Raw genomic sequence first — 25661 nt, forward strand, 5'->3', positions numbered from 1 at the left:
TCAAGGGAGCTGGCAAGAGAATGTCTCTTTTCACACATCATAGGAAATCGTAGGCTAAATAGAGGAAGTCATGCTCTTTCTCTGAAGACATTGTAAGTATTTTTATGAAACTATTATAAATAGGGTTTTAAATTTTTATTCATAGTTCTCTCCCTTCTACAAAGACTTCGGGGCTACAAGGAAGGACCTAGAGAGCCTTTCCTGAGGAATCTTGCAGTCGTAGGGAATGTCATCGTTCTAACAGAACCTTCCACCTCATGTGTGTACACACACACACACACACACACACAAACACACAAACTAAAACGCTGAGCAACCTGCAACATGATTCCATATGCATTCATGGCTGTGCTTTGTGGTTTAATCGGTGTTTCAGCTAACTTTTTACCTAGCATCTCCCCACTTTTCTTTTTTTTTTTTTTTACTTATAACCCCCCCATCTTCCCTTCTATCTTCTCCCCCAAGATACACACACACACAGAGAAGTAGTTTTGTCTTTGTGATTGCTGCATGATAAAAATTAATTTTAAAAGACATTACATCATAATATAAAGTTCATACTAAATCTTAGCTTATAAAAAACATTGTTTGACATTTACCTGCCTGATACGATTTGTACATTTAAAACACAATTTTAAGCAAAAGATGACGGTTTGAAAACATGAATTTAAAATTAGGATTGTGGTTGATCATGGGATCAAGTAAAAGTCTATTTTTATCAGGCCAAACATAGAAACATTTGGAAGGTTTGCATTTTTTTCAGTATTTTAATTACAAAAATATAGTTGAAAGAAGTATACAGGAGAGAGCCAGCCATAGTCCCATCGACAAGAGTTTATTTATTAAAATTTCAACAAATTTGCTATATCACATAGAATTCTATCAACCCTTTGCTGTACACATTCATCAATACATTTTTTATGCATTTTCAGTAGGTTACCAATTTCATTTCCCCTAAATACTTAAAGAGTGTTTATTATTAACTGGAACTCAGGTTTATTTATGGCTTGTTTTTAACTTCAAAATGGCAACATTTTTATTTCTTTTATTTTTGGACATAATGCCTTAATTTTATTCATTTATTTATATGTGGTGCTGAGGATCGAACCCAGTGCCTCATACATGCTAGGCAAGTACTCTACCACTGAGCCACAACCCCAGCCCTTGCTATATTTCTTTTAAATGATGACAAGGCAGAATTAAGGCTATGAAATGTCCATGGGAAATGATGCTCTAATTTATCTAATATTTATCCCTCAAAAATAAAAGCCAAGTTGCTTTTTAACTATTGCTTTATTTCACTTGATGTCAATTTTTAAAGAATTCAAGATCTCCAGAAGTTACGTAAGAATTTTGGATAGATGAGTAGAAATTTAGAGCTCATAAAGATTTATTTTGAAGAAAGATTTACAGAATTATCATTGCTTGAACTCCTACCTTACTTCTAATTGGATATCAACATATCTGTTTTTAATCGTCGTCTTTCATGTATATAATTTAAAATGTGATTAAGATTTAAAATCCTGTGCCTGGTGAAGCCCGCTGAGCCTGAGCATACCCATCTAATTTCCATTTTATAATAGACTGCTTGCTCCATGTGCTCACTCAAGCTGTTCAGTTTTAATAGGAAAAGATTATAAATAGTTCATTTTGGGAAATTAATGGATATGAAAGTGCCTTAATGTAGCAGACTGAGCCACATCAGCGATAGTCACTGGAAGCCTGCATTGGCAACTGCTGCATTCCTTTCTGAGGAACCTTTCTGTAGGGACCTTTGTGTCATTTGAGGAAGTGGTTTCTGTTGTGGTCTGATTTATAATGGGAGGCTCCTAAGTCCTCTCCCCTCTCTGTGAGTGAAGTGCAGGTATTTGGTATTGCTAAAAAGGCTAGCAGCTAAATCTGACAGAGGTTGGTTTCTCTCCCCGGCTGAAGATGTCAGTTCCACAGAGCCAGGTGGTCAGGTGGTGCTGCACTCTGAATCAGGGAGGGTGCAGAAGATCTGCCGTTCTTTGGTTATTGCCAAGAGCAGGCCTTCTTAAAGGCCATAATAGGAAATATGAGTGAGCACCAAAATACCATTTTAAAAAAGACTCTGATTGCTGTCTCTTGAATAAATTCTAAAATTTTTCAAAGGCCTGTCCTATTACCTCTTAGGTAGTTTTTTTTTGTTGTTGTTGTTGTTTATTTTTATGTGGTGCCAGGGATTGAACCCAGTGCCTCACACATGCTAGGCAAGCACTCTACCACTGAGCCACAACCCTGGTCCCCTCTTAGGTAGTTTTATAGAAGAAAGGAGATAACTAGAAAATGGATTCTTGGAATCGTAAATATTTTGGTTCTAATTAATTAAAAGTACTATAGTTTATTTAACGCAAAAATTATGATGTCTTCGAACTAGCTGGGAGTGCACTGCACTTCTCAGGAAAGGCAGCTTCAAATGACTTCATGTGACCTTACTCTTTATAGTTGGACAACAATTCCACTTAAGATTTTTTTTTTCTTCTTCTCTCTTGTAATCAAGGACCTCGGAAGAGCCAACAAAAGGAAACCCAAGGTACGTTCACTGTTTTAGACCATGTCACAACCCTCATGTCTAGTCATATGGAGATTATTAGAAAGTTTGGGTGATAATTTATGTCTGATCGTTTTCCATTTTGATTTATACCATTTTTTTTTTTAATCTTCAGCCTCCAGCACCTGAAGATCTTGCAGTAATTTGTTTCACAAGTGGAACTACAGGTAAATTTCAAGATGGAGTTGCTTCTGCGTGGTATCTGGAAGTCTGTACTCTCAACCCCCCTTTTTGAATGACTTATTATTATTAGCTAATTACAGGTGGACTGAAAGAAAGCGAGAGAGACAGGTGGTTTAAGTGCTGTCTTCTTGTTGCTCTCTTTGATGTTCTTAGGGCCGTGTGTTCACACAGACATGTATTGAAGGTGATGTTAGGGTCACCCATCTTGCTAGGGCAAACTATTGGTTGGTGTTTCCTGGAAATAAAATTCTTGATTTTTCTTCTCTTACCGATACACACATCTGCTAAAATTTGTCTATATTAATGAGGATTGTTTAAGGATGACTTTAAGATAGTAAGTTTCATTGAAAGGATTACAGGTTACTCAAGAATTGAATGTTACTCAACATTTGGCTCTCATGGGTGGATCTAACAGGAGAGGAATTTGAAACCTAAATTATACAGGGCTTCTACCATTCTTTGATGAAGTGCCTGTACTTTAACTTTGTTCTGTTTTCTGTGTGCTCCGCAGGCAACCCCAAAGGAGCAATGATCACTCACCAGAATGTCGTGTGCGACTGTTCAGCTTTTGTGAAAGTGACAGAGGTACAATTTTGGAGGGTGTCATCTCCCTTCACGTTTATTCATTGGCATTAGGCCTTCGGAGTGGAAATGTGAAGGTGGCCACCCCCTCCCCAGGCTGGGTCCACAATGTATGTAGAACACTCTCTGAAACATGGGCAAGGTCTGAACTTCAGTAGGAACAAGGCCACCTTCTCTCAGATGGTCTTCCTTGTGGACCTACCCAGCTCTCACTTGGGAGCATGAAGGTGAATTGACAAATGGAATTACTACAGTGTTTACCTAGGTAAAACTATTGGATATTGTCCCGTAAATATTTCTTGGAAATGACAAAGGAGAAAGGGTCTCTTTCTGCTTTGATCCACTGTTTCACTGTTGGGAAAATAATTTCTTTAGGTTAGGAATGAAATCTTAAAGACTGCTGAAGGGTTTTGAAATCTTATTATTTATTGTAAGTCAACTTGATTCCCATTGTAGGAGAAAGACCAAAGCCTCAAACTTCAATTAATTTTCTATAATCTTCAAGTTTGCGATCCACCGGTCTTAGTTCTTCCCGGGTTGTCCTAACATAGTATGACAGACTGGGTGGCTTAAACAGCAGACCTTTATTCCCTAACAGTTCTGGAGCTAATGAATTTGGTTTCTGATGAGGGGCCTCTTTGGGCTTGCAGATGGCTGCCTTCTTGGTGGGTGCTCTCCCATCCTCTCCCCTGTGCATGCTTGGAGAAAGAGAGCTCTGGTGTGTCTTCTTATAATACAACATCCCTACTAGATCAGGGTCCACCCTCAAATATGGTCCTATCAGGGCCCAACCTCCAAATACATGGAGGTTAGGTCTTCAATGTGTGAATTTGGGAGGGGGATATAATTCAGTCCCTACAACCAAAGATATATTTCAATTTTGTCTTTATAAAGGTACTTATATTGAACAATATAATGCCTTTCCCCCATACTCATTTTACATTTTGCACAATTTGTTTTTGCAGTCCCTTTGAGGGTATTCTGTAGCCCTAAATTTTGTGGCAGGAGCCTGTGCTTACTGGTTTTGGGGAGTGGCTACAGAGGTCTGATCTTTAAGGTCGCTTGCCACTTAATTTTACTCCACAATCACTCTCTTAGTCCCAAATATCTTTTTTAGTGTAGTTTCTAAGCAGGGTTCAACATTTAGTACCTTAACAAAAGTGAAATTTTAGTTTCCTAATAAACCTTCAAACATAATTCTAAAATGCATGAGTTTGTTGAGGGAATTGATTACAGAACTTTATTCAAAATCAGTTATACTATCAAGGGATGTTCTTGATTTTGTAAAACCTCTAATCCTGACAATGAATATTATTTTTTAATTAAATCAGAAAAAAAACCCAAAAAGTATGGATATTACTGAGTCTAATTCTCATTATGAAACATTTTCATAGTAAGAGATCCTAGTTGGGATGCAGGTCACACTTGAATACCATTAAGCTCACCACATCCAACATTTCTGGGGCTGCTGTGTTTGCCCAGAACCGGTGTTTTCACCAATTGTCACCTTATTGAGGATAACTCAGCTCTGAAGAGGAAAAGGGCATGGTTTGGAAGGGTACATTACTTTCTAGGTATATGACACCCTTAATGACACCCCCATTTTTCAGTTGACATGGTACAGCTGCAGTTAGCAAGAATTTATTGTGTTCATAATGAGAACATTCCAAGTACACCCTCACCGTGCCTGCCCCTAAATCAGGCCCTCTCTGAGGGATACCAGATGCCTAAACTTAATCTGTCTGTAGACTCATCATGATCAGAATGTTATGGGAGATCAAATTGCCGGATACCAGATCTGAGGGTGCCTTAAACAAATTGTGACATTTTCATGGGATAAAAATGTTTATCACACTCAAATTACTGTAGATATGGGCTGGGGATATAACTCAGTTGGTAGAGTGCCTGCCTTGCATGCACAAGGCCCTGGGTTCAATCCCCAGCACCACAAAACAAAACAAAAAAATACTATAGATACATTTGTACTATAAATAAAAGGATGTTGAAAATCTTATCTCCCTGCCCCCAACACTTTCCCTTTGCACCATAATGCGCTATTCTATGTTGGAGTGGATTTTATATTTAAGGGGCATTTGAACTTGCTGGGTTGCGGATACTGTTATTCTGAAACAGAGCACACAATCCCTTAAACGTCCCAATTTGGGCAAAATTTTCTTTACAAGAAAAAAAGTCCTGAAGCAAATGTACCTGGCCACTGAGATGACCTATACTCTATTTGCATGAAGGATTTGCTTTTCATTTCATTCTTTGGTGAGAAAAAGTTGTAAGCCATACGCAAAAAAATGATTCTTCCTGTGTTGAGGTACTGTGTGCTCTGAAAGGACGTGAGCGGTTAATGGAAGTCTTAACGCTTCTCTGCTTTGCTGGTATCTCTGCTTTCAGAACGCAGTCACTCCTTCCACAGATGATACTCTGATCTCTTTTTTGCCTCTCGCCCATATGTTTGAGAGAGTTGTAGAGGTAGGCATTTGTTTTTGTTTAGCCTGCATGCATGTTTGTTTTGTGTTCTGCTAAGTTGTTGTGTTTTACAGAAAGTACTTGCCTTGAGTGCCAGTGACACACACATTTCGTTTTTACCACTTGCACACATGTATGAGCGCCTCATGGAGGTAAGTATAACGGGCAGGTTGCCGTCCTCCAGATAAGCCTTTTGCTCAGCCCCATCTTAGAAGTGGTGCAAATTATTGGAAACGGGTGTTAAGTTCTTTTTCTGCATCTGACCTAAATACCTGAATCCTAATCCTTCATTTTAAAATTAGAAACTCAAGCTTTTAAAAGAACCTAAATATGGACGCGATTCCAGGAAGAGTAATATAAAAGGAAGATTTTTATTCATTCAATCTGACAGTCTCTCTGAAGGCTTCTGTTTTTGAAAGTCCATTTTTGATGGCGCCTGTTTCTGATGTACAAGTTGACTTAAGACCAACTTCTCGGCAATACTGGAAAAGCAGGATGATGTTTAACCAACCTTTGCCTGGACTCCCTGTATATAGCAGTGCAATTAATTTTAAAACTAACAAAGAGCTATCTTTTTTTTCCCTTCTTGGACAATTTTGGATTTTATAAGAAAAACAGTGGGTACCATTTTTCATTAACTGAATATTCATTGAACACCAGCTGTTTGTCAGGCACTGTGCTAGGTGTTGGGGACAGTTGACTAATAGAGAGTTGGCACTTTGGTTGACTGCAGCTCCTAGGAGTTACTGACCCCCTAAAGAACGAAGGATCACCAGATCCTGTCATGCATTTGTTACTCCACATCTTGCACACCTCAGGATCTCATGAGTTATAAAGTAATCTCAGATCAGTTACGAGTGCATTGTGTGACCCTAAATTTAGCTTCAGAGGCTGTGCTTAGGCAGGCCTGAGCTTTTAATTTTTTGTCAGTGAACTGTGATGTACCTGTCCAGTGGTTTAAGCCAGAGAGTGATGGCACTTCCATTGCACCATCTTTTGAATCTCTTTTTCTTTTTTAAACTTAAAATAGGCAGACTCCCTGGCTTCCAGTGCATCTGGCTTCCAGTGCATCTGGCTTCCAGTGCATCTGGCTTCCAGTGCATCTGGCTTCCAGTGCATCTGGCTTCCAGTGCAGTTTGAATGAGGCAGAGGGAAAAAAATCATGCCGTACACTGTAGCAGAATGACAAGCCACTCTGGCATGAGATTAGATATCCTGGCGTGTCAACTTCATATGCAGTGTGTTTGCAGAAATTTTGGGTTATATTCAAATAAAAGAAAATGAGATTTTAATCAGCCTGAACTGGAGATGGGTGAAGTTTTTGAGAATAAAAAGCCCTGAAGTTTCTGGAAGTCTAAAAATATTTGGAGTATGTAATACCATGTAGTTCATTCAACAGCTATTGATCCTTAAGCCAAGATAGAATCTCTGTGCTCGTCATTTAAAACAACAGATCCTAGTTTCCTACTCATTCCTGTATCTTTGGGATGATCAAGAGAAGTATACCGTACTTTGGTGGTGTTTGTACAATTAACAGTAAATGTGAAAGCACTTTTTAAGAAGCTGCCTATATTTAGAAGCTTTTAAGATTTCTGGAAACTGACTTGAAACACTAACGCGGGTGTCTCGTGCGTTGCCTTCTGTGTGCTGTGTGGCTCCTGCTGCAGCCGTAAAGCCCGCGTTGTTTCTGTTCACTCCACAGTGTGTAATGCTGTGCCATGGAGCTAAAATAGGATTTTTCCAAGGAGACATCAGGCTACTTATGGACGACCTCAAGGTGCTTCAGCCCACTATCTTTCCTGTGGTTCCAAGACTGCTGAACCGGATGTTTGACCGAGTAAGTTCCCAGCAGCAAGTATGAAGGCTGGGAGGCTGGGCTCTGAGTCAGAGGCTGGGGCCGAACTCGGGCTCAGCCCCCTACTGTCACGCAACTTCTGTTTATTCCTCTGTAATATTAGAGTCCATTCACCTCGTGGAGCTGATAGTAGGAGTAGGAGAGAACACACAAGCGGTTTCAAGAAGGATGCAGGCGGGTGGCGGGAGGCCCTTTGATTTTTTTACAGTCATGTCTCTGAGCATCTCATGCATGAAATAGACCATTCCCTCTTTTCCCTTTTGTCTGCCTTACAAAATTGCTAACTGGATCACACAAAAATAACAACTATGAAAGCTTAACCCCCCATGCATGTTCCATTGGGAAAAGTGATAGAACTGAGGCAGGGGCAGAGGGGATGCCAGCCCTCTATGGCAGCCGCACTGCTGGGCAACAGCAGCGACTGCCAGAGTAAGTTGTAACTGGGCAGCTTTAATAGTATTTATGAGGCAGGGCTTTTCCTATCTCTAAGGATCTTCTCTTTTTCTAAATCATTCTTGTAAAAAAATTTTAAACAGCTTTATGGAGACATAATTCCACTCCCTTACAATGCATCCATTTAAAGTCTGCAACTCAAAGACTTCCACGAAAGTTCTACAACCAGCCGATTTAGAACACTTACATCACCTTGAAAAGAAACTCTTTACTCTTTAGTTGTCATCTGCCACCTCTTACCCCCATCAACCCCTAAGCGACCACTAATCTGCCTTCTAAATCTATAGCTTTCTCAGTTCTGGAGTTTCAAATGAATTTAGAGTCATGCAGTATGTATTCTTCTGTGAATGGCTTCGTTCATTGGTGTGTTTTTGAGGTTCATTGAAGTGGCACATATTCATACATCATTCCTTTTAGTGGCCAAGTAATATTCTATTGTATGGATATAAACATTTTATTTAGCTGTTCCTTCATCAGTGGTCACTTGAGTCATTTCCAGTTTTGGGCTGTTATGAATAATGCTGCTGTGAACATTGGTGTGCGCATTTCTGTGTAGGTGTGTTTTCATTTCTCCTGGGTCTGTACACCTAGAAGCATAGTTGCTGGGTCATAGGATAACTCTGTTCAACTGTCGGAGGAACTGCTGGATGGTTTTCTTCCCTCTTTCCTCCGTTCTTTGTTACATTAGTGGGGATTGAACCCAGGGCCTCATGCATACTAGGCAAGTGCTGTACCACTGAGCTATATCCCCAGCCCTGCCAGATGGTTTTCCAAAGCAGCTGCATTGTTTCTATCCCAACCAGCAGTTCGAGGGTTCCAATTTCCCCACATCCTCGCCAGCACTTGTTGTTATGACTTTTTTTATTCACGTCATCCCATAGTTATGAAAACCTTCTTATTTCTTGCTTCATTAGATTTTTGCACAAGCAAACACCACACTGAAGCGATGGCTGTTGGACTTTGCCTCCAAGAGAAAAGAAGCAGAACTTCGCAGCGGCATCATTAGAAACAATAGCCTGTGGGATAAACTCATCTTCCACAAAATACAGGTAACAAACAGACTTAGCTGTGGTTTCTCATGTAAACTCATTTGGGTTTCAAAATTTCTATGAGGGCTATTTTCTTAAAAGATATGAAGGCAAGGGAGAGAATGGTATGGTTTTATTAATTCTTTTTTTTTTTTTTTTTTTTTTGGTACCAGGGATTGAACTCGGGGGCATTCAACCACTAAGCCACATCCCCAGCCCTATATTGTATTTTATTTAGAGACAGGGTCTCACTGGGTTGTTAAACACCTCGCTTTTGCTGAGGTTGGCTTTGAACTTGTGAGTCTCCTATCTCAGCCTCCCCAGCTCCTGGGATTACAGGTGTGCTCCACCACGCCCAGTTGGTTTTATTCTGATACACGTCTAAAGATTAAGGGCAAAGTCATGAAGTAAACCATCTCAGTGTCCAGGGTGCATCTATACAATATTGTAGTTTACTAGTGAAAAAAGATTCTTTTTGAGTCTCCATTTTGATTTGACCAAGTATGCCATTCTTGAGGGTAATTATTTTTAAGCTTGAGTGATGAAGAATGTGCAATGACATTATGTCCCTCAGTAGTGTCCAAACTGGTAGTTTCCATAAATCTGCCACCATCTTGTTTTAATTCCTTAAAGTACCTGCAAGGAGTGGCTTAGTTTCATACTTGTTGGGAATGAATGGGTTAATTCTGGGCAGAAACCAACAGGATTCCTGTGTGAACACCTGTGGGTTCTGTGTTCCCAGGGGGAGTCCCTTCCAGTGCCACCTGCAGAGGAACTGGTAGGTTAGGGCACAGGGTCCCAGGCCGGTATCTCTGATGGAGGAGCCCACTGACTTCCAAATATGTAACCCTCACCTCCTTCTTCTCTCTCCACTTTGCAAGTCGAGCCTGGGCGGGAAAGTCCGGTTGATGGTCACAGGAGCCGCACCCGTGTCCGCCACAGTGCTGACGTTTCTGAGAGCAGCCCTCGGCTGCCAGGTGAGGCCCTTCATGTCGCTGGATCATCCCAGTCTTTATATAGCACCAAGTCCCCTTCCTTACCAAAAGTCAATTTGTTTCTCTTTGTGTGTTGTCAATTTTTAAAAATGGACAAAAAATTATATTTTTATGCTGTAAGACATGATGTTTTGATATATGACTGCATTGTGTAATGGCTACATCAAGCAAATTAACATACATGTCACCTACTATACCCTTTTACGTGTGGTGAGAACTCTTAGAATCCACTTTCTTAGCGATTCTGGAGTACACAACATATTGTTATTAACTAGTGTCACCTTGCTGGCAGTAGGTCACGTGAACTTTCTCCTCTTATCTGAAAGTTTCTGTCCTTTGACCAGTGTCTTCCCAGTCCTCCCCGCCCTCCACTTTGCGTCTGTATATTATTTTTGTTTGGAAGATATATTATTACTAGATTGTTTGGAGAAATAAGTGTATGTTGTAGTTGTGTGTGTGTGGTTGTGTGTGTATACATGTACATACCAAACACATATATATATTTTACCCTAGGCAGGGAATATGGATGGGCTGTGTAATTTTTTCTAGGGTAGGACTCAGCCATACCTTCAGAATCAGGCAAGCAGATATAGGAACACACCTTCTTAAGAGAGAAACCTGCCTGCAAACCATGCAGAGAACCTGTTTTAAAGGGGGAAGGCAGGGGAATGTAGTTAACGATAGGACATGTGCAGGTCACATGTATGAAGTGACGAAGTGAGAGTGCTCCCAGGTGAGGAGTGACCAGTCACAAGGAGGTCTCCTTTGCTTGTCCTCATGGTCGACGGATGACGGCTGGTGTTTGGCATGCAGGGGAGGGGGAGATGTTTGGGGGCACGTTGTGCTCCTGGGTGAAGTTCACTTCACAATCAGCAATTACTCAGGAGTTAGTGGAACTGGATTACTTGTGCACTTCCTGCAAAGGCTGACTGTCCCCCCGTTAATAATGTCTGCTCTCTTGGTGACCCAGTTCTACGAAGGCTATGGACAGACCGAGTGCACAGCCGGCTGCTCTCTCAGTGTGCCTGGAGACTGGACAGCAGGTAGGATTGACGGAGGGCCATTTTCAGAATCTTATTCAAATGGGGTTATTGAAATGTTGGAATTGGGTTAATCATTGATCAGTTCATTAACCAACTTAAACAAGTGTTAAGCCTCAGGTCATTCAGCCTTGAGGCAGACAGTCTTATAATTCAGGCGGGCATGTGGAAATGCCCTTCTGCTCCTGTGGCCAAGTGTGGTAGCATTTTGGGAATCTGACTGTAATGCCAGGTGGCAGTCAGTCTCTGTCTGGATCCTACAGGCTACATCTGAGAGAGGATGTCTGGCCCCGTAGGGCTTGCAGGTATCAGATTAGGGTCTCATCATTTGCTGGTAATTTTAATCCACACGTATTTACACCATGTTCTATGCTATGTACTGGGACCCTAGATAGGAATAAACCCAAGTTCTTTTTCTCAAAAGGGAAAAAGGGGAGGACAAATACACAAATAATTGACTGAGCACCTGACATGGATAAGCTTTCTTGATGGATGCTTAAGATGGACATTATGTGAGGGTAATCCCAATAACATCCCTGTGAGGTTGGTACCATCTCCTGTGAGAGGAAATTGTCGATTGTTGCTTAAATAGCATGTAAATAATGGAGAACAATTTACACAGCATTATCTCTTGGAACCAGGATTCCAGCCTGAGTCTGACTGCACATATTTTGTGCTTTCCTCTATGCCATATTGGTAGTTTATTCTACACTGCAATTAATAAACTTCCCTGATTTATTTGGTGTTTTATACATATCAGCACTACCTGGTAACACAGATTCTAGCACTAAATAATAACATACTTCTACTGGAATGAATGCTGATAGTCTATGAATCTCCTATATGGTGTTTGTCTCGTTTTTAACCTCAGGTTCCTTAACAGCCAAAGAATTCGGCATAGTGATCTCTAGATGTTAAAACTGTTAAGACATGGGCATTGTTTGCAATATGCTCTTTAAATGCATCTGGTATCTGTCATTTTTGTTTTTGGAAAAGACAACCCAATCCTGACACCCTTTGACAAGAGAGGTAAATTGACAGTAGAAATAAGCACTGTCCTGTCTGAATAAACTTAAAAGTGTAGAAAATGTTTGTCCGTACTTAAGGAGATAAAGACAGTATTAGTCAGAATCAGATGGAGCATGACAGAATAATCAAGGTTCGCCAGAGCTGTGTATATTCTCTCAGAACAGGGATATGAAGTTTGAGGGCTGGGCAAATAATGAGTGTGGTCAGTCAGATCATAGAAACCAGGTTAAAAAAAAAAAAAAGTTTTAGATAGCATGCTTTCAGGTATTTGTGCTAACTAAATCAGTTGCTAAATTATTTATACTTTGAAAAATAATTCAGAGCCTCAAATTCGGGTAAGGTCCAGAGGAAATTTTTGAATATTTTCATCTGTCTTCTAGGAAGAAACCTTCTTAAATTATTTTACCAGGAAGAGAATGGCTGTAATTGCAGAAGCCAGGAGTTTGTAGCAGCTTTATGATGACTCAGGCTTGTTGGTTATAAAAATGCTTTGTCCTGAGGATATTAGCCGTAGCCTCGGGAATGATCGTTCTCTTATTTAATTCATGCACAGGCCATGTCGGTGCCCCCATGCCTTGCAATTTTATAAAACTTGTTGATGTGGAAGAAATGAACTACTTGGCTGCCAAGGGCGAGGGCGAGGTGAGTGAAACCCCGTTGGTCACTGACCCGCATGGCCGTCTCCCATAATAGCTGGCCACTCTGAGTGCAGCGCCAGTTCCCAATAAAGCTGTTGAGCTCAACTGTATTGGTGATCTTTAGAGTCCAACAGGGTTCTTATTGAAGGTACATTTGTGTTTCATTCCCAAGGGGTCAGAAGACAGACGCTAATGCCTGCCTCCTGCCAGACACGCAGGGATTTGGGCTCCAGAGCGATGCAGAAGCTCCAGTGGCCCAAGTCCTCAGGGCACATCTTCTGTTTGCTGATTGCCCTGGATACCTATTAGGGAGCCACTCTACTGGGTGGAAAGCCTAATTACTTGAAAGTGATTACATCCTCTAGGGGGCTTCCAGCAGCTTTGTGTTGGAACCTAGGGCGGCAAGCATTCGCCCTGTAATTTGATGGCAGCGGAGGTAACAAAGGGACGCAGGGACCTTGGAGGTGCCTCCAGGATCTTGATGGTTTCTGGTAACTCCCTCTGGATCCTGAAATTCAGGGCTTCCTAGTTAAAAGTGGGGACACACCCATACCACTGTAGTTGGGAGAAGCCCCAATACATGCTATTAACAGATTCTTTTTTTTTTTTTTTTTTTTTTAAGGTGTGTGTGAAAGGGCCAAATGTATTTAAGGGCTACTTGAAGGACCCAGCAAAAACGGCCGAAGCTTTGGATAAGGATGGCTGGCTGCACACAGGAGACATTGGAAAGTGGCTGCCAGTAAGTTGTCAGCTCTTCTTCTCACACAGTTTTATTCCCTGCGGGGGAGAGAATACCCACCAGCTGCACAGCTGCCATGAAGCAGTGACGCCCTCCATACTCTTTCCCTTTTCACTCGTTGAATGGTACGTTGTAGACAGGCTCATACTCTGACCATAATTGTTTAGGAATTTGACTTTAACGCTAGCAAATGTGTTTTGTTTGGAGGCTTAACATTAAATTCTGGTGGCTGCTTCCCACTTGAAATCCAACAAGAATGGCATTTTAAACTATAAGTGCTGCGCCTTGATAGTGGAAATTCCCACAGTTACTTTGTGGCAGGTAGTCAGCTGACACTTCCCAAAGAGCCAGGAGTAACCTGGTCTCCCCCAGGGATGATGAAGGATCTGGAATTCTGCCTTTTTTTTTTTTTTTGCTTTTTTTTTTTTTATTGGTTGTTCACAACATTACAAAGCTCTTGACATATCATATTTCATACATCAGATTGAAGTGGGTTATGAACCCCCAATTTTACCCCAAATGCAGATTGCAGAATCACGTCGGTTACACATCCACAATTTTACATAATGCCCTATTAGTAACTGTTGTATTCTGCTACCTTTCCTATCCCCTACTATCCCCCCTCCCCTCCCCTCCCAACTTCTCTCTCTGCCCCATCTACTGTAATTCATTTCTCTCCTTGTTTATTTTCCCATTCCCCTCACAACCTCTTATATGTAATTTTGTATAGCAATGAGGGTCTCCCTTCATTTCCATGCAATTTCCCTTTTCTCTCCTTTCCCTCCCATCTCATGTCTCTGTTTAATGTTAATCTTTTCTTCCTGCTCTTCCTCCCTGCTCTGTTCATAGTTGAGAAACAATAAGAGAGGTAAATATGGAACCTACATCCTGGGAACAAATTTTTACTCCTCACACTTCAGATAGAGCCCTAATATCCAGAGTATACAAAGAACTCAAAAAATTAGACAATAAGATAACAAATAACCCAATCAACAAATGGGCCAAGGACCTGAACAGACACTTCTCAGAGGAGGATATGCAGTCAATCAACGAGTACATGAAAAAATGCTCACCATCTCTAGCAGTCAGAGAAATGCAAATCAAAACCACCCTAAGATACCATCTCACTCCAGTAAGATTGGCAGCCATTATGAAGTCAAACAACAACAAGTGCTGGCGAGGATGTGGAGAAAAGGGTACACTTGTACATTGCTGGTGGGACTGCAAATTGGTGCGGCCAATTTGGAAAGCAGTTTGGAGATTCCTGGGAAAGCTGGGAACGGAACCACCATTTGACCCTGCTATTGCCCTTCTCAGACTATTCCCTGAAGACCTTAAAAGAGCATGCTACAGGGATACTGCCACATCGATGTTCATAGCAGCACAATTCACAATAGCTAGACTGGAACCAACCCAGATGCCCTTCAATAGATGAATGGATAAAAAAAAAGTGGCATCTATACACAATGGAGTACTATGCAGCAATAAAAAATGACAAAATCATAGAATTTGCAGGGAAATGGATGGCACTAGAGCAGATTATGCTTAGGGAAGCTAGCCAATCCCTAAAAAACAAATACCAAATGTCTTCTTTGATATAATGAGAGCAACTATGGAATTCTGCCTTAGTGTAGTAAACATTTCTTGAGCCCTTACTTTGTGCAGATCATGGTGGAAAGATAAGTCTGTGCCTTGCTCTCACAGAACTTGACTTGTGGGCTAGGGATGTGGCTCAGTGGTAAAGCGCCTGGCATGCATGAGGCCCTGGGTTCAAATCCCCAAGCACCAAAAAAAAGAACTTGACTCATGGCCAGTCAAAAATGGATGTGCTTGTGGTACGTATACACAATGGAATATTACTTGGCCATAAAGAAAAATGAAATTATGGCATTTGCCTGTAAATGAATGAAACTGGAAACTATCATACTAAGTGAAATAAGCCAATCCCTAAAAACCTAAGGCCTAATGTTCTCTCTGATGTGTAGTTACTGACTCAACAGTAGGTGGTGGGGATTCACTGGATTGGACAGGGAGGATTGGGGGATGGGAAGGGAACAGACAGTAGAATGAATCAGACAAAACTTTCCTATGTTCGTATATGAATACCACGAGTGTAACTCACATCATGTCAACCCACAAGAATAGATGTTATACTCTGTGTATGTATTGTATGTCAAAATACATTCTACTGTCATTTCATAAGGAAAAAGAACAAATTTTTTTAAAAAAAGAAATATAAGTGCCTAATTCAGGTAGGAGGCCAGATGAACGTGCTGAAATAAAGGGAGCAATTGAAACACTCCTAGTGGGCTGACAAGTCACTGTGCTGGGTGGAGAAACAGTGTGAGCATGGTCTCTGGAGTCCCTTTTCTATATCTGTACCTGGCCAAATGGCAAGTTGATAAAACTCTCTAAACCTTAGTCTCCCCTCTCTGTAAAATGGAATGATGACTGGCCTCTCTGAGATGATTTTAGGGTGAAAGGATAGTGCACATGAAATGCCTTGCATTGTGTTGTGATTGATGGGTGCAAACCAGGTCAGGGACCCACTCATAACCCCTTCCTCTCTGGTAAACAGAATGGCACACTGAAGATTATTGACAGGAAAAAACACATATTTAAACTGGCACAAGGAGAATACATAGCACCTGAGAAGATTGAAAATGTTTACCTGCGAAGTGAACCTGTTGCTCAGGTGTTTGTCCATGGAGAAAGCTTGCAGGTAGGTACTTTCTAGGTTGAGAACTCTGTTGCTAGGCATTGCTAGTGCTTTGGACTGCAGGTGCTTTAAATGTGATTAACAGAGATAAGCGTGCATTGACTTTTGTATCTGACGTGCTAGAATATCATTAACTCAATATATTGACTTTTTTTGTTGCTTGGCATTTCCTGCCCAGAAAAGGTGTTTTTTTTTTTTCCTTTAATTTCTTGGGGTCTTATTTGTTTTTGTTGTTATTGTTTTGTTTTTAATTTTTGTTTGGAGGTACTGGGGATTGAATCCAGGGCTTCACACATGCTATATCCAGTGTACTACATCCTAAGCACCCTCTTTTTTATAGTTTGTTTTGAGACAGATCCAGGCTGGCCTAGAACTTATGATCCTCCTCCCCTGGCCTCCTAGTAGCTGGGATTACAGGCCTGGCTTTTCTCTTTAATTTCTCTATTTTATTTTTTAACTTCAGTGGTCTGAATACCAATGGTAGTATTCAGGATGCTTGGGGTAGATAATATATATTCCTCATTTAATTATGAAAGAAAATAATGATAATACAATAAAGTTTAAATTTTCAAATCTATTAAATATATCTTATTTATTATATGCCTTCTAAATAATTTTTGAGCAAATGGTAGCTGTGAGCCAGGCAAAATCAACATTTCAGTGGGATGTAAATTTGACAAAATGTTGGACAGATGGTGGCAAAAAAAAAAAAAAAAAAAAGGATATCTTGTTTCTCAAAAGTTAGTCTTTGAACAAATTTTGAAATTAATTTTTTTTTTACCCTAAGCAACTCAGTGATACCTTGTCTCAAAATAAAATATAAAAAAGGGCTGGGGGTGTGGCTCAGTGGTTGAGCACTCCTAGGTTCCATCCCTGGTACCAAAAAACAAAATAAAACAACAATAAAAAAAGAAAGAAAGAAAGAAAAAGAAGAAAAATCATTTTAGAAGAATATGTTCTTTCTTTTAAGAGAATGACCTTTTTTTAAGATTGCATCTACTTTTTCTTAATTTGCTTTAGAATCTTACCATGCTTTTGATTTTTGTTCAATTTCATTTTTGCTAAGTTGTAAAGACTGTGGTATTAGAAAGTTTTATTTTAAAAAGTGACTATAAATTTTTTTTCACTCTTTTAAAGGCAGTCATCCAATATATCTGTCACCTTGTTTGCTCATTTGACTCTGTTTTATTTGTATAAAATACTTTTTCTTTGAACAGAATACATGAAGGTAAATTTAAAAAAATGTGGTTTAGTTAGACTTCGATTTCTAGTGCTTCTTGTGAAACATTAGTTGCAGAATTCCCGATACTATCTGTATTTCAGAGCCAGGGGCTGGGTGATGGGGTACACTCTCTTCAAGAGAGGGCCCATAGTTTTTGTCAGACTCTCCTAGGGTTCCATGATGTGGCAAAATAAAGAACCACTACTTTGGAGCCCTTGGACCAAGCCCTGTAATAACTCACTTGTCTGTGTTCAAGGCCTTTCTCATAGCAATTGTGGTACCAGATATTGAGATACTGTGTTCCTGGGCCCGAAAGAAAGGCTTTGACGGCACCTTTGAGGAACTGTGCAGAAATAAGGTAAGGCTCTGAAGCGTCCAGGCTACCTTCGGTTTCTCCACTCTGTATTAAATGTGCCTGCGGCTCTGCACAGACCTCCAACAGAGGAATGATTTCATTTTTCTTATGTTATTAGGACGTCAAAAAAGCCATCCTAGACGACATGGTGAGACTTGGGAAAGATTCCGGTCTAAAACCATTTGAACAGGTATGACTTTCATTGATGTGAAGATTGTTTGCCAGTAGATTAGAGGATAGGGTGACCCAAAGAAATACACTAGGAGTAGCTTGACGGGAGGGTTTTTTACCCGAGGGTGAGCATCCTGTTTTCTGGGGGGGTCCTGACAATGCGACACCATGGACAGGGAGCCTGCAGGGGTCCTCATCCCCTCCGAGGGCTTGCCTGCTGCGGAGACTGTGTAGGTCTGTGTGCATCTTGTGCTCCTCCCTCCTTTAACAACCTTGCTTATGTGCAGATCAAGGGCATTGCTCTTCACCCTGAATTATTTTCTGTCAACAATGGCCTTCTGACTCCAACGATGAAGGCGAAAAGGCCAGAGCTCCGGAACTATTTCAGGTCACAGATAGATGAACTGTACGCCACCATCAAGGTTTAATGGGAGGCAGGGAGCTCGGAAGAAACGGCGCACCTCCACAGTCTCTTCTTCTCTGATGGCCTTCACGTTGGTGTTTGACTGCAGCGAGCTTAGGGAAGGAAATGTCCATGTTTGACTTGTCCGCGCGGGGTCTTGTCATAGGAATATTAGAGGAAATGGAACACTGCCTTACAGTCACCTGGCGTTGCAGACCATGTTCATGGTGAAACACAATTTCCAAAATGAGCCTTAAAAATTGTAAAGGGGAAATTTATAAAAGTGCTAAGTTATTTAAGACTTCCTCAGTTAATAATAAGGTGGGTGTTAAAACTTCTTGTCTCCCTGTTTTTCTAACCAAGGGGTTAGGACTGTGCTGTTTTCTGAGATGTCTGCTACTTGCTGCAAAATTCTGTGGCTGTCTGCTGCTCTGACTAGTGCAGTGCACTGGGGGGGGAAGTTGTCCCCTTAAGAACAAGAGCAACTGTCCTGGCTGGAGAAGGTCACAAGTGGACCAGAGATTTCGTCTTCATTTTTTTTTTTTTTTTTTTTTAATCCCTGCCACCTTCCTTTCCCCATCTCACACAACCCTTCCGATTTCTAAGGGTTCACAACAGTCCCCTGTTGATCCTGCTGGGACCAGATCCACCTCAGAACATTGTGGGTGCTGAGTCTTGGAAGAAGGGTGGCTTGTCAGAGCAAAATGGCTTCTCACTCACACAGCAGGATTCTTTTGGACTACTCCAGGTCTGGTTCCCTCCCTCCATCCTTCCCAGGGGTTATTAAAAACAAAAAATCTGCCTTAGACTCTACAATGAAGACAGCATTTCAAGAAAGAATCACCTGGATCTACCATGCTCAGCTGTGATGCCTGAATAACTCTCCACTTGATCCTTACTGAACTACTCACTGTTTGTAATGGCCAAGGGTTTTTAATGTGGTTTTCCTATCAAACGTTGATGTAGTGATTCAGTCGCTTCCCCCTCCCCCAAAATGAACTCTGAGGCAAAACGTGTCTGCAAAAATATTAAGGGAGTATATACACTTGGGTACTTATTGAAACGGACCATAATAAGCAAATGTTCTTATATGGTAATACTACCTGACCTCTAGGAAATGTATTTGACAAGCCACAATTCTGGGATGTAGAAATATGGGGGGAAAAAAAAGATCACTTCCTGGTTTTAACTTCTCAAGGATTTTTTCAAAGTTAATTTGGGAAATTAACAGCATTTCGCTTTATTGACAGTCTTTGCCACATTTGACCGAATCGAGCCGTCGTTTATACATTTAAAGCCACTGTTGTTGGATATGTGAGAGTACATGTATTATACAAGCACAACAGGGTTTGCACTAAAGAATTGTCATTGTAATAACACTATTTGGTAGCCTAACTTCATATGTGTATTCTTAATTGCACAAAAAAAATCAATAATTTGTCACACTGGAGTTTTGAATGTTTGCTTTACGTGTTGGCTATTTCTATGTTTTATAAACCAAAAACAGAATTTCCAAAAAACAATGAAGGAAACCAAAATAAATATTTCTGCATTTCAAGTGAGTGAAGGATCTCTTTTGATGTCAGGTTTAACACATGGGATGGCCTGTGATGTGTACAAGCAAAGAGGAAGAATGGCCCTGAGCTTCACATCCCTCCCATGAGTCTCCTGCCCTGCCCAGGTGTCTTCCTCTAACTCAGTCATTCTCGGACACTTCCAGACTCTGACCTGAGCCTGCCACCAGGTTGTCTCTGGCAACAGTCCTAATGTGTTGTGGAGAAGAAAATCATGCTGTGGATAACATGGACATTCCTGAATGGAACTTCTTGGTTGAAATGCTACATTTCAAGAGACATTGGCAGTGATTAGTCATGAGGGTGGGGGGTGGTTAATTCTGTTATCTTTTAATAATTCTCTTACTATAGAACTATTTCAGAAGATATCTCAGATATAGCAGCTAACTTTTCCTTTTTTCCTCTATCCCTATCGTACTCCCTGTTACCATTTTAAAAATTTCCTTTTCCATGGATATTAATTAACTCCTAATTTTTTTTCCCAAGCTTGTTGTTTTAAATCAATCTTCCTTTGTCACTTAAGTTTTTATGTTTAGTGTGTTTTGTTTGTTTTCCTTCCTCTGAAGCCCAAGCCCTATGCACATGTTACTGATAAGGCTTGTCTTAGCCCATTTTTCTGTTGCTTTAAAAAAAATACCAGAGACTGGGTGATTTGTAAAGATTAAACATTATTTAGCTCATCATTCTGGAGGCTGGTAAGTCTAAAAGCATGATACTGGCATCTGGTGAGGGTCATCTTCCTGTGGGATTCTATTATATAGAGTCCCAAAGTGGTACTGGATATGGTGGCAAAAGAGCCCACAAAAGCTAACCAAGCTGACTTATGTCAGACTCTTGTGGTAACTAACCCACTTCCCTATTGCCCTTTGTGTATGAATGGGTGAACCCATTCCTCAGGGCAGGGGCCTTATGACCCAATCCCCTCCCAAAGGTTTCCTCTAATTATCAATAACATAGGACTTTGGGAATTAAGTTTCCTTTTTTTAGGGGGAGGGGGAGTCCTGAGGATTGAACTCAGGGCCTCATGCATGCTAGGCAGGCACTCTACAACTAAGCTAAACACCTAGTCCTTGGGAATTAAGTTTCCAACACATGAATTCCGGAGAACAAATATTCAAACTCTAGCAAGGTTCCTGGATCATTCTGCCTTCTTTAGTTATTAAAAGCCTTGTCTAATCTTGTCTTAAGTATTTATTTATATGTGGTGCTGAGAATTGAACCCAGGGCTTCACACATGCTAGGCAAGCCCTCTACCACTGAGCTACAACCCCAGCCCAGTGCACATGGTTTTGATTGCTATCTGATGGTTTTCCTAACTCTCTTCCCTAACTACAGTCTGAGGTTCTTGGGAATAGGCATTACCTTCCTTTTCCCTCCCTCAGCACCTGAACAAATGGCTTATAAACCAATAGATGTTCATTAAATAAGCCTTTTAAACAGATGCTTGAAATTTTGAAAGTTCCTCTTGCCACTGGGTCAAAAATAAACGCTGGGGCTTGTTTGATTATGGTGAGATACACATACAGTTGCCATCTTAACCATTTTTCAGCATGCATTTCAGCAGCAAGTACACACACATTCTTGCTGTCTTCTCATCCATTCACAAAACTTTTCATCTTGCAAAGAAGAAGCTTTGCATCCACTGAATGTTAACTCCTGCATCTCTGTTTCTGTGACCGTGAGTAAATACCTCCTTCAAGTGGAATCTCACAGCAATGCACAAAAGTTCTGTTTTCCTAAATCCTCCCTAACCCCTGTTTTATGTTTATGTGGTTATTTTGTTTGTTTCCTTATTATCCTAATGAGTATGAAATGGTATCTTGTTTTGATTTGCATTTCCCTTATGATCATTGATGTTGAACATCATTGTTTGATGGCCATTTGTGTCTCCTCTTTGGACAAATTTTTATTCAAATCCTTTGCCTGCTCTAACACTGAGCTACATCCCTCGCCTTTTTTATTTTTGATTTGAGACAGGGCCCCGCCAAGTTGCCTGAGCTGTCCTTGAGCTTGTGATCCTCTTGCATCACTGGAATTACAAGTGTGCACCACCATGCCCAGCCACCCATTTTTAAAATTGGGTTCTTTGGGGTTTTGTGTTATTGAGTTACAGGAGTTCTTTATATATGCAGGCTATTCATCTGGAAACACTGTTTTTTTAATTCTTAACTTTCATGGTGCATTGATTGGGGTCAGTGCCTGCTCAGCAGCACTGAATATACAATGGAGCTTCTTCCTACAAATCAAAACTGCACCTCAAAAGCCCACTGGTCTCTTTCTCTCTCTCAAACCCTCCTCTTTAGTCAGTACAGAAAACAGGAAATATGATTGACCACAGCTGGGTTTTGCCAGGCAGAGAGGCAATCTTTTCTTCCAACCAGGCCTCCTGCATCTGCATGTTAAGCTTCTTTCAGCAGCTGCCACACAAGCTGGTTCTGGTGGAACTGAGCCAGGAGGCCCATGTGAGAAAGTGGTGGCAGCCCAGCTGGCCCCAGCAAGGACACACCCTTGCTTTATTTCTAAATTGGAAAAGCAGTTTGTTTTTAAGTATATTTGATGTTCAGTAAATATTGTTGCCTTTCTCCCTGGCTTTACTTAGGAGAATGATAAACTAAAATGTATAGTGTTGCTGCACACCAAGCACATTTTACATAGATTAGCCCTTTGTATATTTCCAACCTTTTGAGCCAATTTCTGCCTGTATCCCCAGTTTGCAGATGAGCAAATCAAAGCGCACACATGTTTTCATCCACATCATGCACCTAGACAGAATAGAGCTGGCAGTCTGGCTGCAGAGGACTCTTCACCTCAAGCTACAGATCGCTCTTCTTTCTTCTCTGTTTATGGCAAGGTCTACTTCCAGACAAACTGAGCATCAGTGCACGTGGTTTGGTTTTTTGTTTTTTTGTTTAGTATTTTATGAATTGTTGATGGACTTTTATTTATTTATATGTGGTGCTGAGAATTGAACCCAGGGCCTCACACATGCTAGGCAAGTGTTCTACCACTGAGCCACAACCCCAGCCCAGTGCCCATGGTTTTGATTGCTATCTGATGGTTTTCCTTTGTCATAGCAGAGGCTATTACCACTTTTATTCTGGATTTATGACTTAAATTAAAAGTCAACAATTATGTACAACCCCAAATTCACCAAGGACCAAAAAGCTGGATAGAACCAACCACTGCCTGTTAGGAAGAAAATTTGCATCAAGCTGGGTCACAGACATTTTGCAGGTTCATGCTCTTCCTTAGAACTTGTAGAAATTTCCAACTTTGGAGGTGATAACAGCTACAGATATTGTGGATTTAGTATGCAGAAACGCATACTATGCTATTTACCTACACGTTTAATTCTTCCCAAAACCCTGTTAGGTAATCAGTCCATAATTATGCATTTGCCATCTGCCAAGTGCCAGGCCCTGTTCTATAGGGACGCAGCAGTGAGCACAGCAGACCCCATTCTTGCCCTGGAGAAGCTCAAAAAATGGAGATAGACAGTAGTAAGGAGCAAATGAACAATTTAAGATTGTGATAGATGCTTTGAAAAAAAACACTTGTATTAACATTGTTCATTTTTAAGTGAGGTGGTCAGGAAAAGTTTCCATAAGGAGATAACATGGAAGGTGATAACCTGAAGACTGAACAAGATTCAGCTTGCAAAACTTTGGGGAAATTTTTCAAATAAAATAAATGGTGAGGGTTTGGAGTTGTAGCTCAGTGGTAGAGCACTTGCCTAGCACATGTGAGGCCCTGGGTTCAATCCTCAGCACTGCATAAAAATAAATAAAGGTATTGTATCCATCTATAATTTAAAAATCTTAAAGAGTGAGCCCAAAGGCCCTGGGGTGAGAAAGCTCAATATATTCAAAGAACTGAAAGGAAGCTGATATGGCTAAAGCATCATAAGCAAGGGAAAGAAAGGAACCACCCAGTAGCTTGGGAGGCTGAAGTAGGAAGATCACAAGTTCAAAGCCAGCCTCAGCAACAGCAAGATGCTAAGCAACTCAGCAAGACCCTGTCTCTAAATAAAAAATACAAAATATGGCTAGGGATGTGGCTCAGTGATTGAGTGCTCCTGAGTTCAATCCCCAGAACCAAAAAAAAAAAAAAAAAAAAAAAAAAACCAAAAGAAGTTAGAGATTCCTGATAATCTGGGCTGGTAGCCCTGAAAGAAATCTCAATTTTACTCTGAGCTCAGGAGGAAATCATTGAAGGCTTTTGAGGCAAAGAGGTATATCCCTGGATTACCCATTTGGAAGACAAACTCTGGCTGCTTTGAAAAGATCTAGAGAATGATAAGAACAGAAGCTTGAAGAAGACCAGGTAAGGACCATAGAGAGAGGATCGCTTCTTGAACTAGGCTGGTGGGAGTGAAGAGAACAAAAGAAAATGGGAAAGTAATTTGGAGGCAGACGTACTGTATACGGGGACTCGGAGAAGCGAAGGTTTGGGTGTAAGTGTAGCTGGTAGAGTTGTGCACACGGAGATGGGGAAGACTCGGAGGTGCATACACTTAAGGGGAAGGACTCCAGAGCTGGCATTTGGATAGTTTTCATTTTAAGTTCCTGCTAGACCACCAAATAAAGATCCAGATGAACCTGTAGCTTAGAAGACACATGGAGCTGGAGATAGCAATTCGGAAAGTCATAGCTAGAGAAGGTATTAGAGCTGCGAGACCTCCGTCAGGTAATCCAGAAGATGTGTGGATGGGCAATAAAGGAGGGCCTCAAACCTAGCACCGAGGGTCTCTGATATTTGGAAGTTTAAGGAGCCACAGTGGGGGGTGAGAATTACCTCTGTGCATCAAGGTGGAAGAGTGTAAGCGTGGTAGGCCTGAAGCCAAGAGAGCAAAGTGCTTGGGAAGATGGTAAGGGGCACTAATTCTGCCACATGCTGTTGGAAGGTGAAATAAGGTGGGGACACAGTAAAGGGTGGCAGCTGTGAAAATAACTTGTTTCTGTGGAGCAGGGAGGATGGTGCTGTGGGGCAGTGGCTGAGGCATGAACTCCCAGGAGTAGCAAGAAGAGCAAAAAAGGGCTGGGGGTGTGGCTCAGTGGTTAAGCGCCCCTGGGTTCAATTCCCAGTATTAAAAACAAACAAACAAAAAACTCCTTTTTCTATGAAGGACATCAGATAAATGGATGGTAACTGGACAAAGATGGGTGGTTAAGAGGTGAGATTTTGCAGGTTGTGGTGGCTCTTATGACGAAAGACACTAGAGCCTAAAGACAGGCTGATAAAATGATTCAGAGGAGAGAGAAGGCGCTACTTTAGGAAAAGTGAAGACTGCAGCCCAGGGAGGGTGTCAGGGGTAGAACTGAAGTTAGTGGAGGCACTGACCAGTGATGAGACTTCTGTTGTGGCAGGATATGGGAGACCTGGGCCAGGTAAGGGGAAGCGCCATGGTGAATGGAGCAGAAAGGTTAGAGAGCTTCTCTCTGAATACTTCATTATGAACTGTTATTTACTTTTTATAAGTAAAAAAAAAAAATGACACTGGGAAAGATCAACTAACTTGTCCAAGGCCAGATGCCTAATAAGAGGCTGAGCTGACGTTTCTGACTCCAGGGCCTCACCCTACCTGGGCCACTTGTTTTGCTGGTCCTTCTCCTCCAGGGTGTGAAG

At 41.1% G+C, this 25661-nt stretch overlaps 1 protein-coding gene across 5 annotated transcripts in view; it reads left to right on the top strand.

Moving 5' to 3' along the window:
- Positions 1-19103, top strand: part of ACSL1 (acyl-CoA synthetase long chain family member 1) — a 60763-nt gene extending 41660 nt beyond the window's left edge. For all 5 annotated transcript variants that reach the window (XM_081269394.1, XM_081269398.1, XM_081269396.1 and 2 more), the window contains exons 8-21: positions 2522-2554; positions 2688-2739; positions 3267-3340; positions 5741-5818; positions 7518-7652; positions 9038-9172; positions 10033-10128; positions 11117-11189; positions 12769-12857; positions 13476-13592; positions 16171-16314; positions 17790-17891; positions 18007-18078; positions 18347-19103. In XM_081269394.1, coding sequence (XP_081125520.1) covers positions 2522-2554; positions 2688-2739; positions 3267-3340; positions 5741-5818; positions 7518-7652; positions 9038-9172; positions 10033-10128; positions 11117-11189; positions 12769-12857; positions 13476-13592; positions 16171-16314; positions 17790-17891; positions 18007-18078; positions 18347-18487 — 1341 coding nt within the window. In that variant the 3' untranslated portion in view covers positions 18488-19103. The remainder of the gene's footprint in view (positions 1-2521; positions 2555-2687; positions 2740-3266; positions 3341-5740; positions 5819-7517; positions 7653-9037; positions 9173-10032; positions 10129-11116; positions 11190-12768; positions 12858-13475; positions 13593-16170; positions 16315-17789; positions 17892-18006; positions 18079-18346) is intronic.
- Positions 19104-25661: the final 6558 nt, after the last annotated feature.

Source organism: Spermophilus citellus, assembly GCF_964194105.1.
Source record: "Spermophilus citellus genome assembly, chromosome: 16".
Classification (NCBI taxonomy): domain Eukaryota; kingdom Metazoa; phylum Chordata; class Mammalia; order Rodentia; family Sciuridae; genus Spermophilus; species Spermophilus citellus.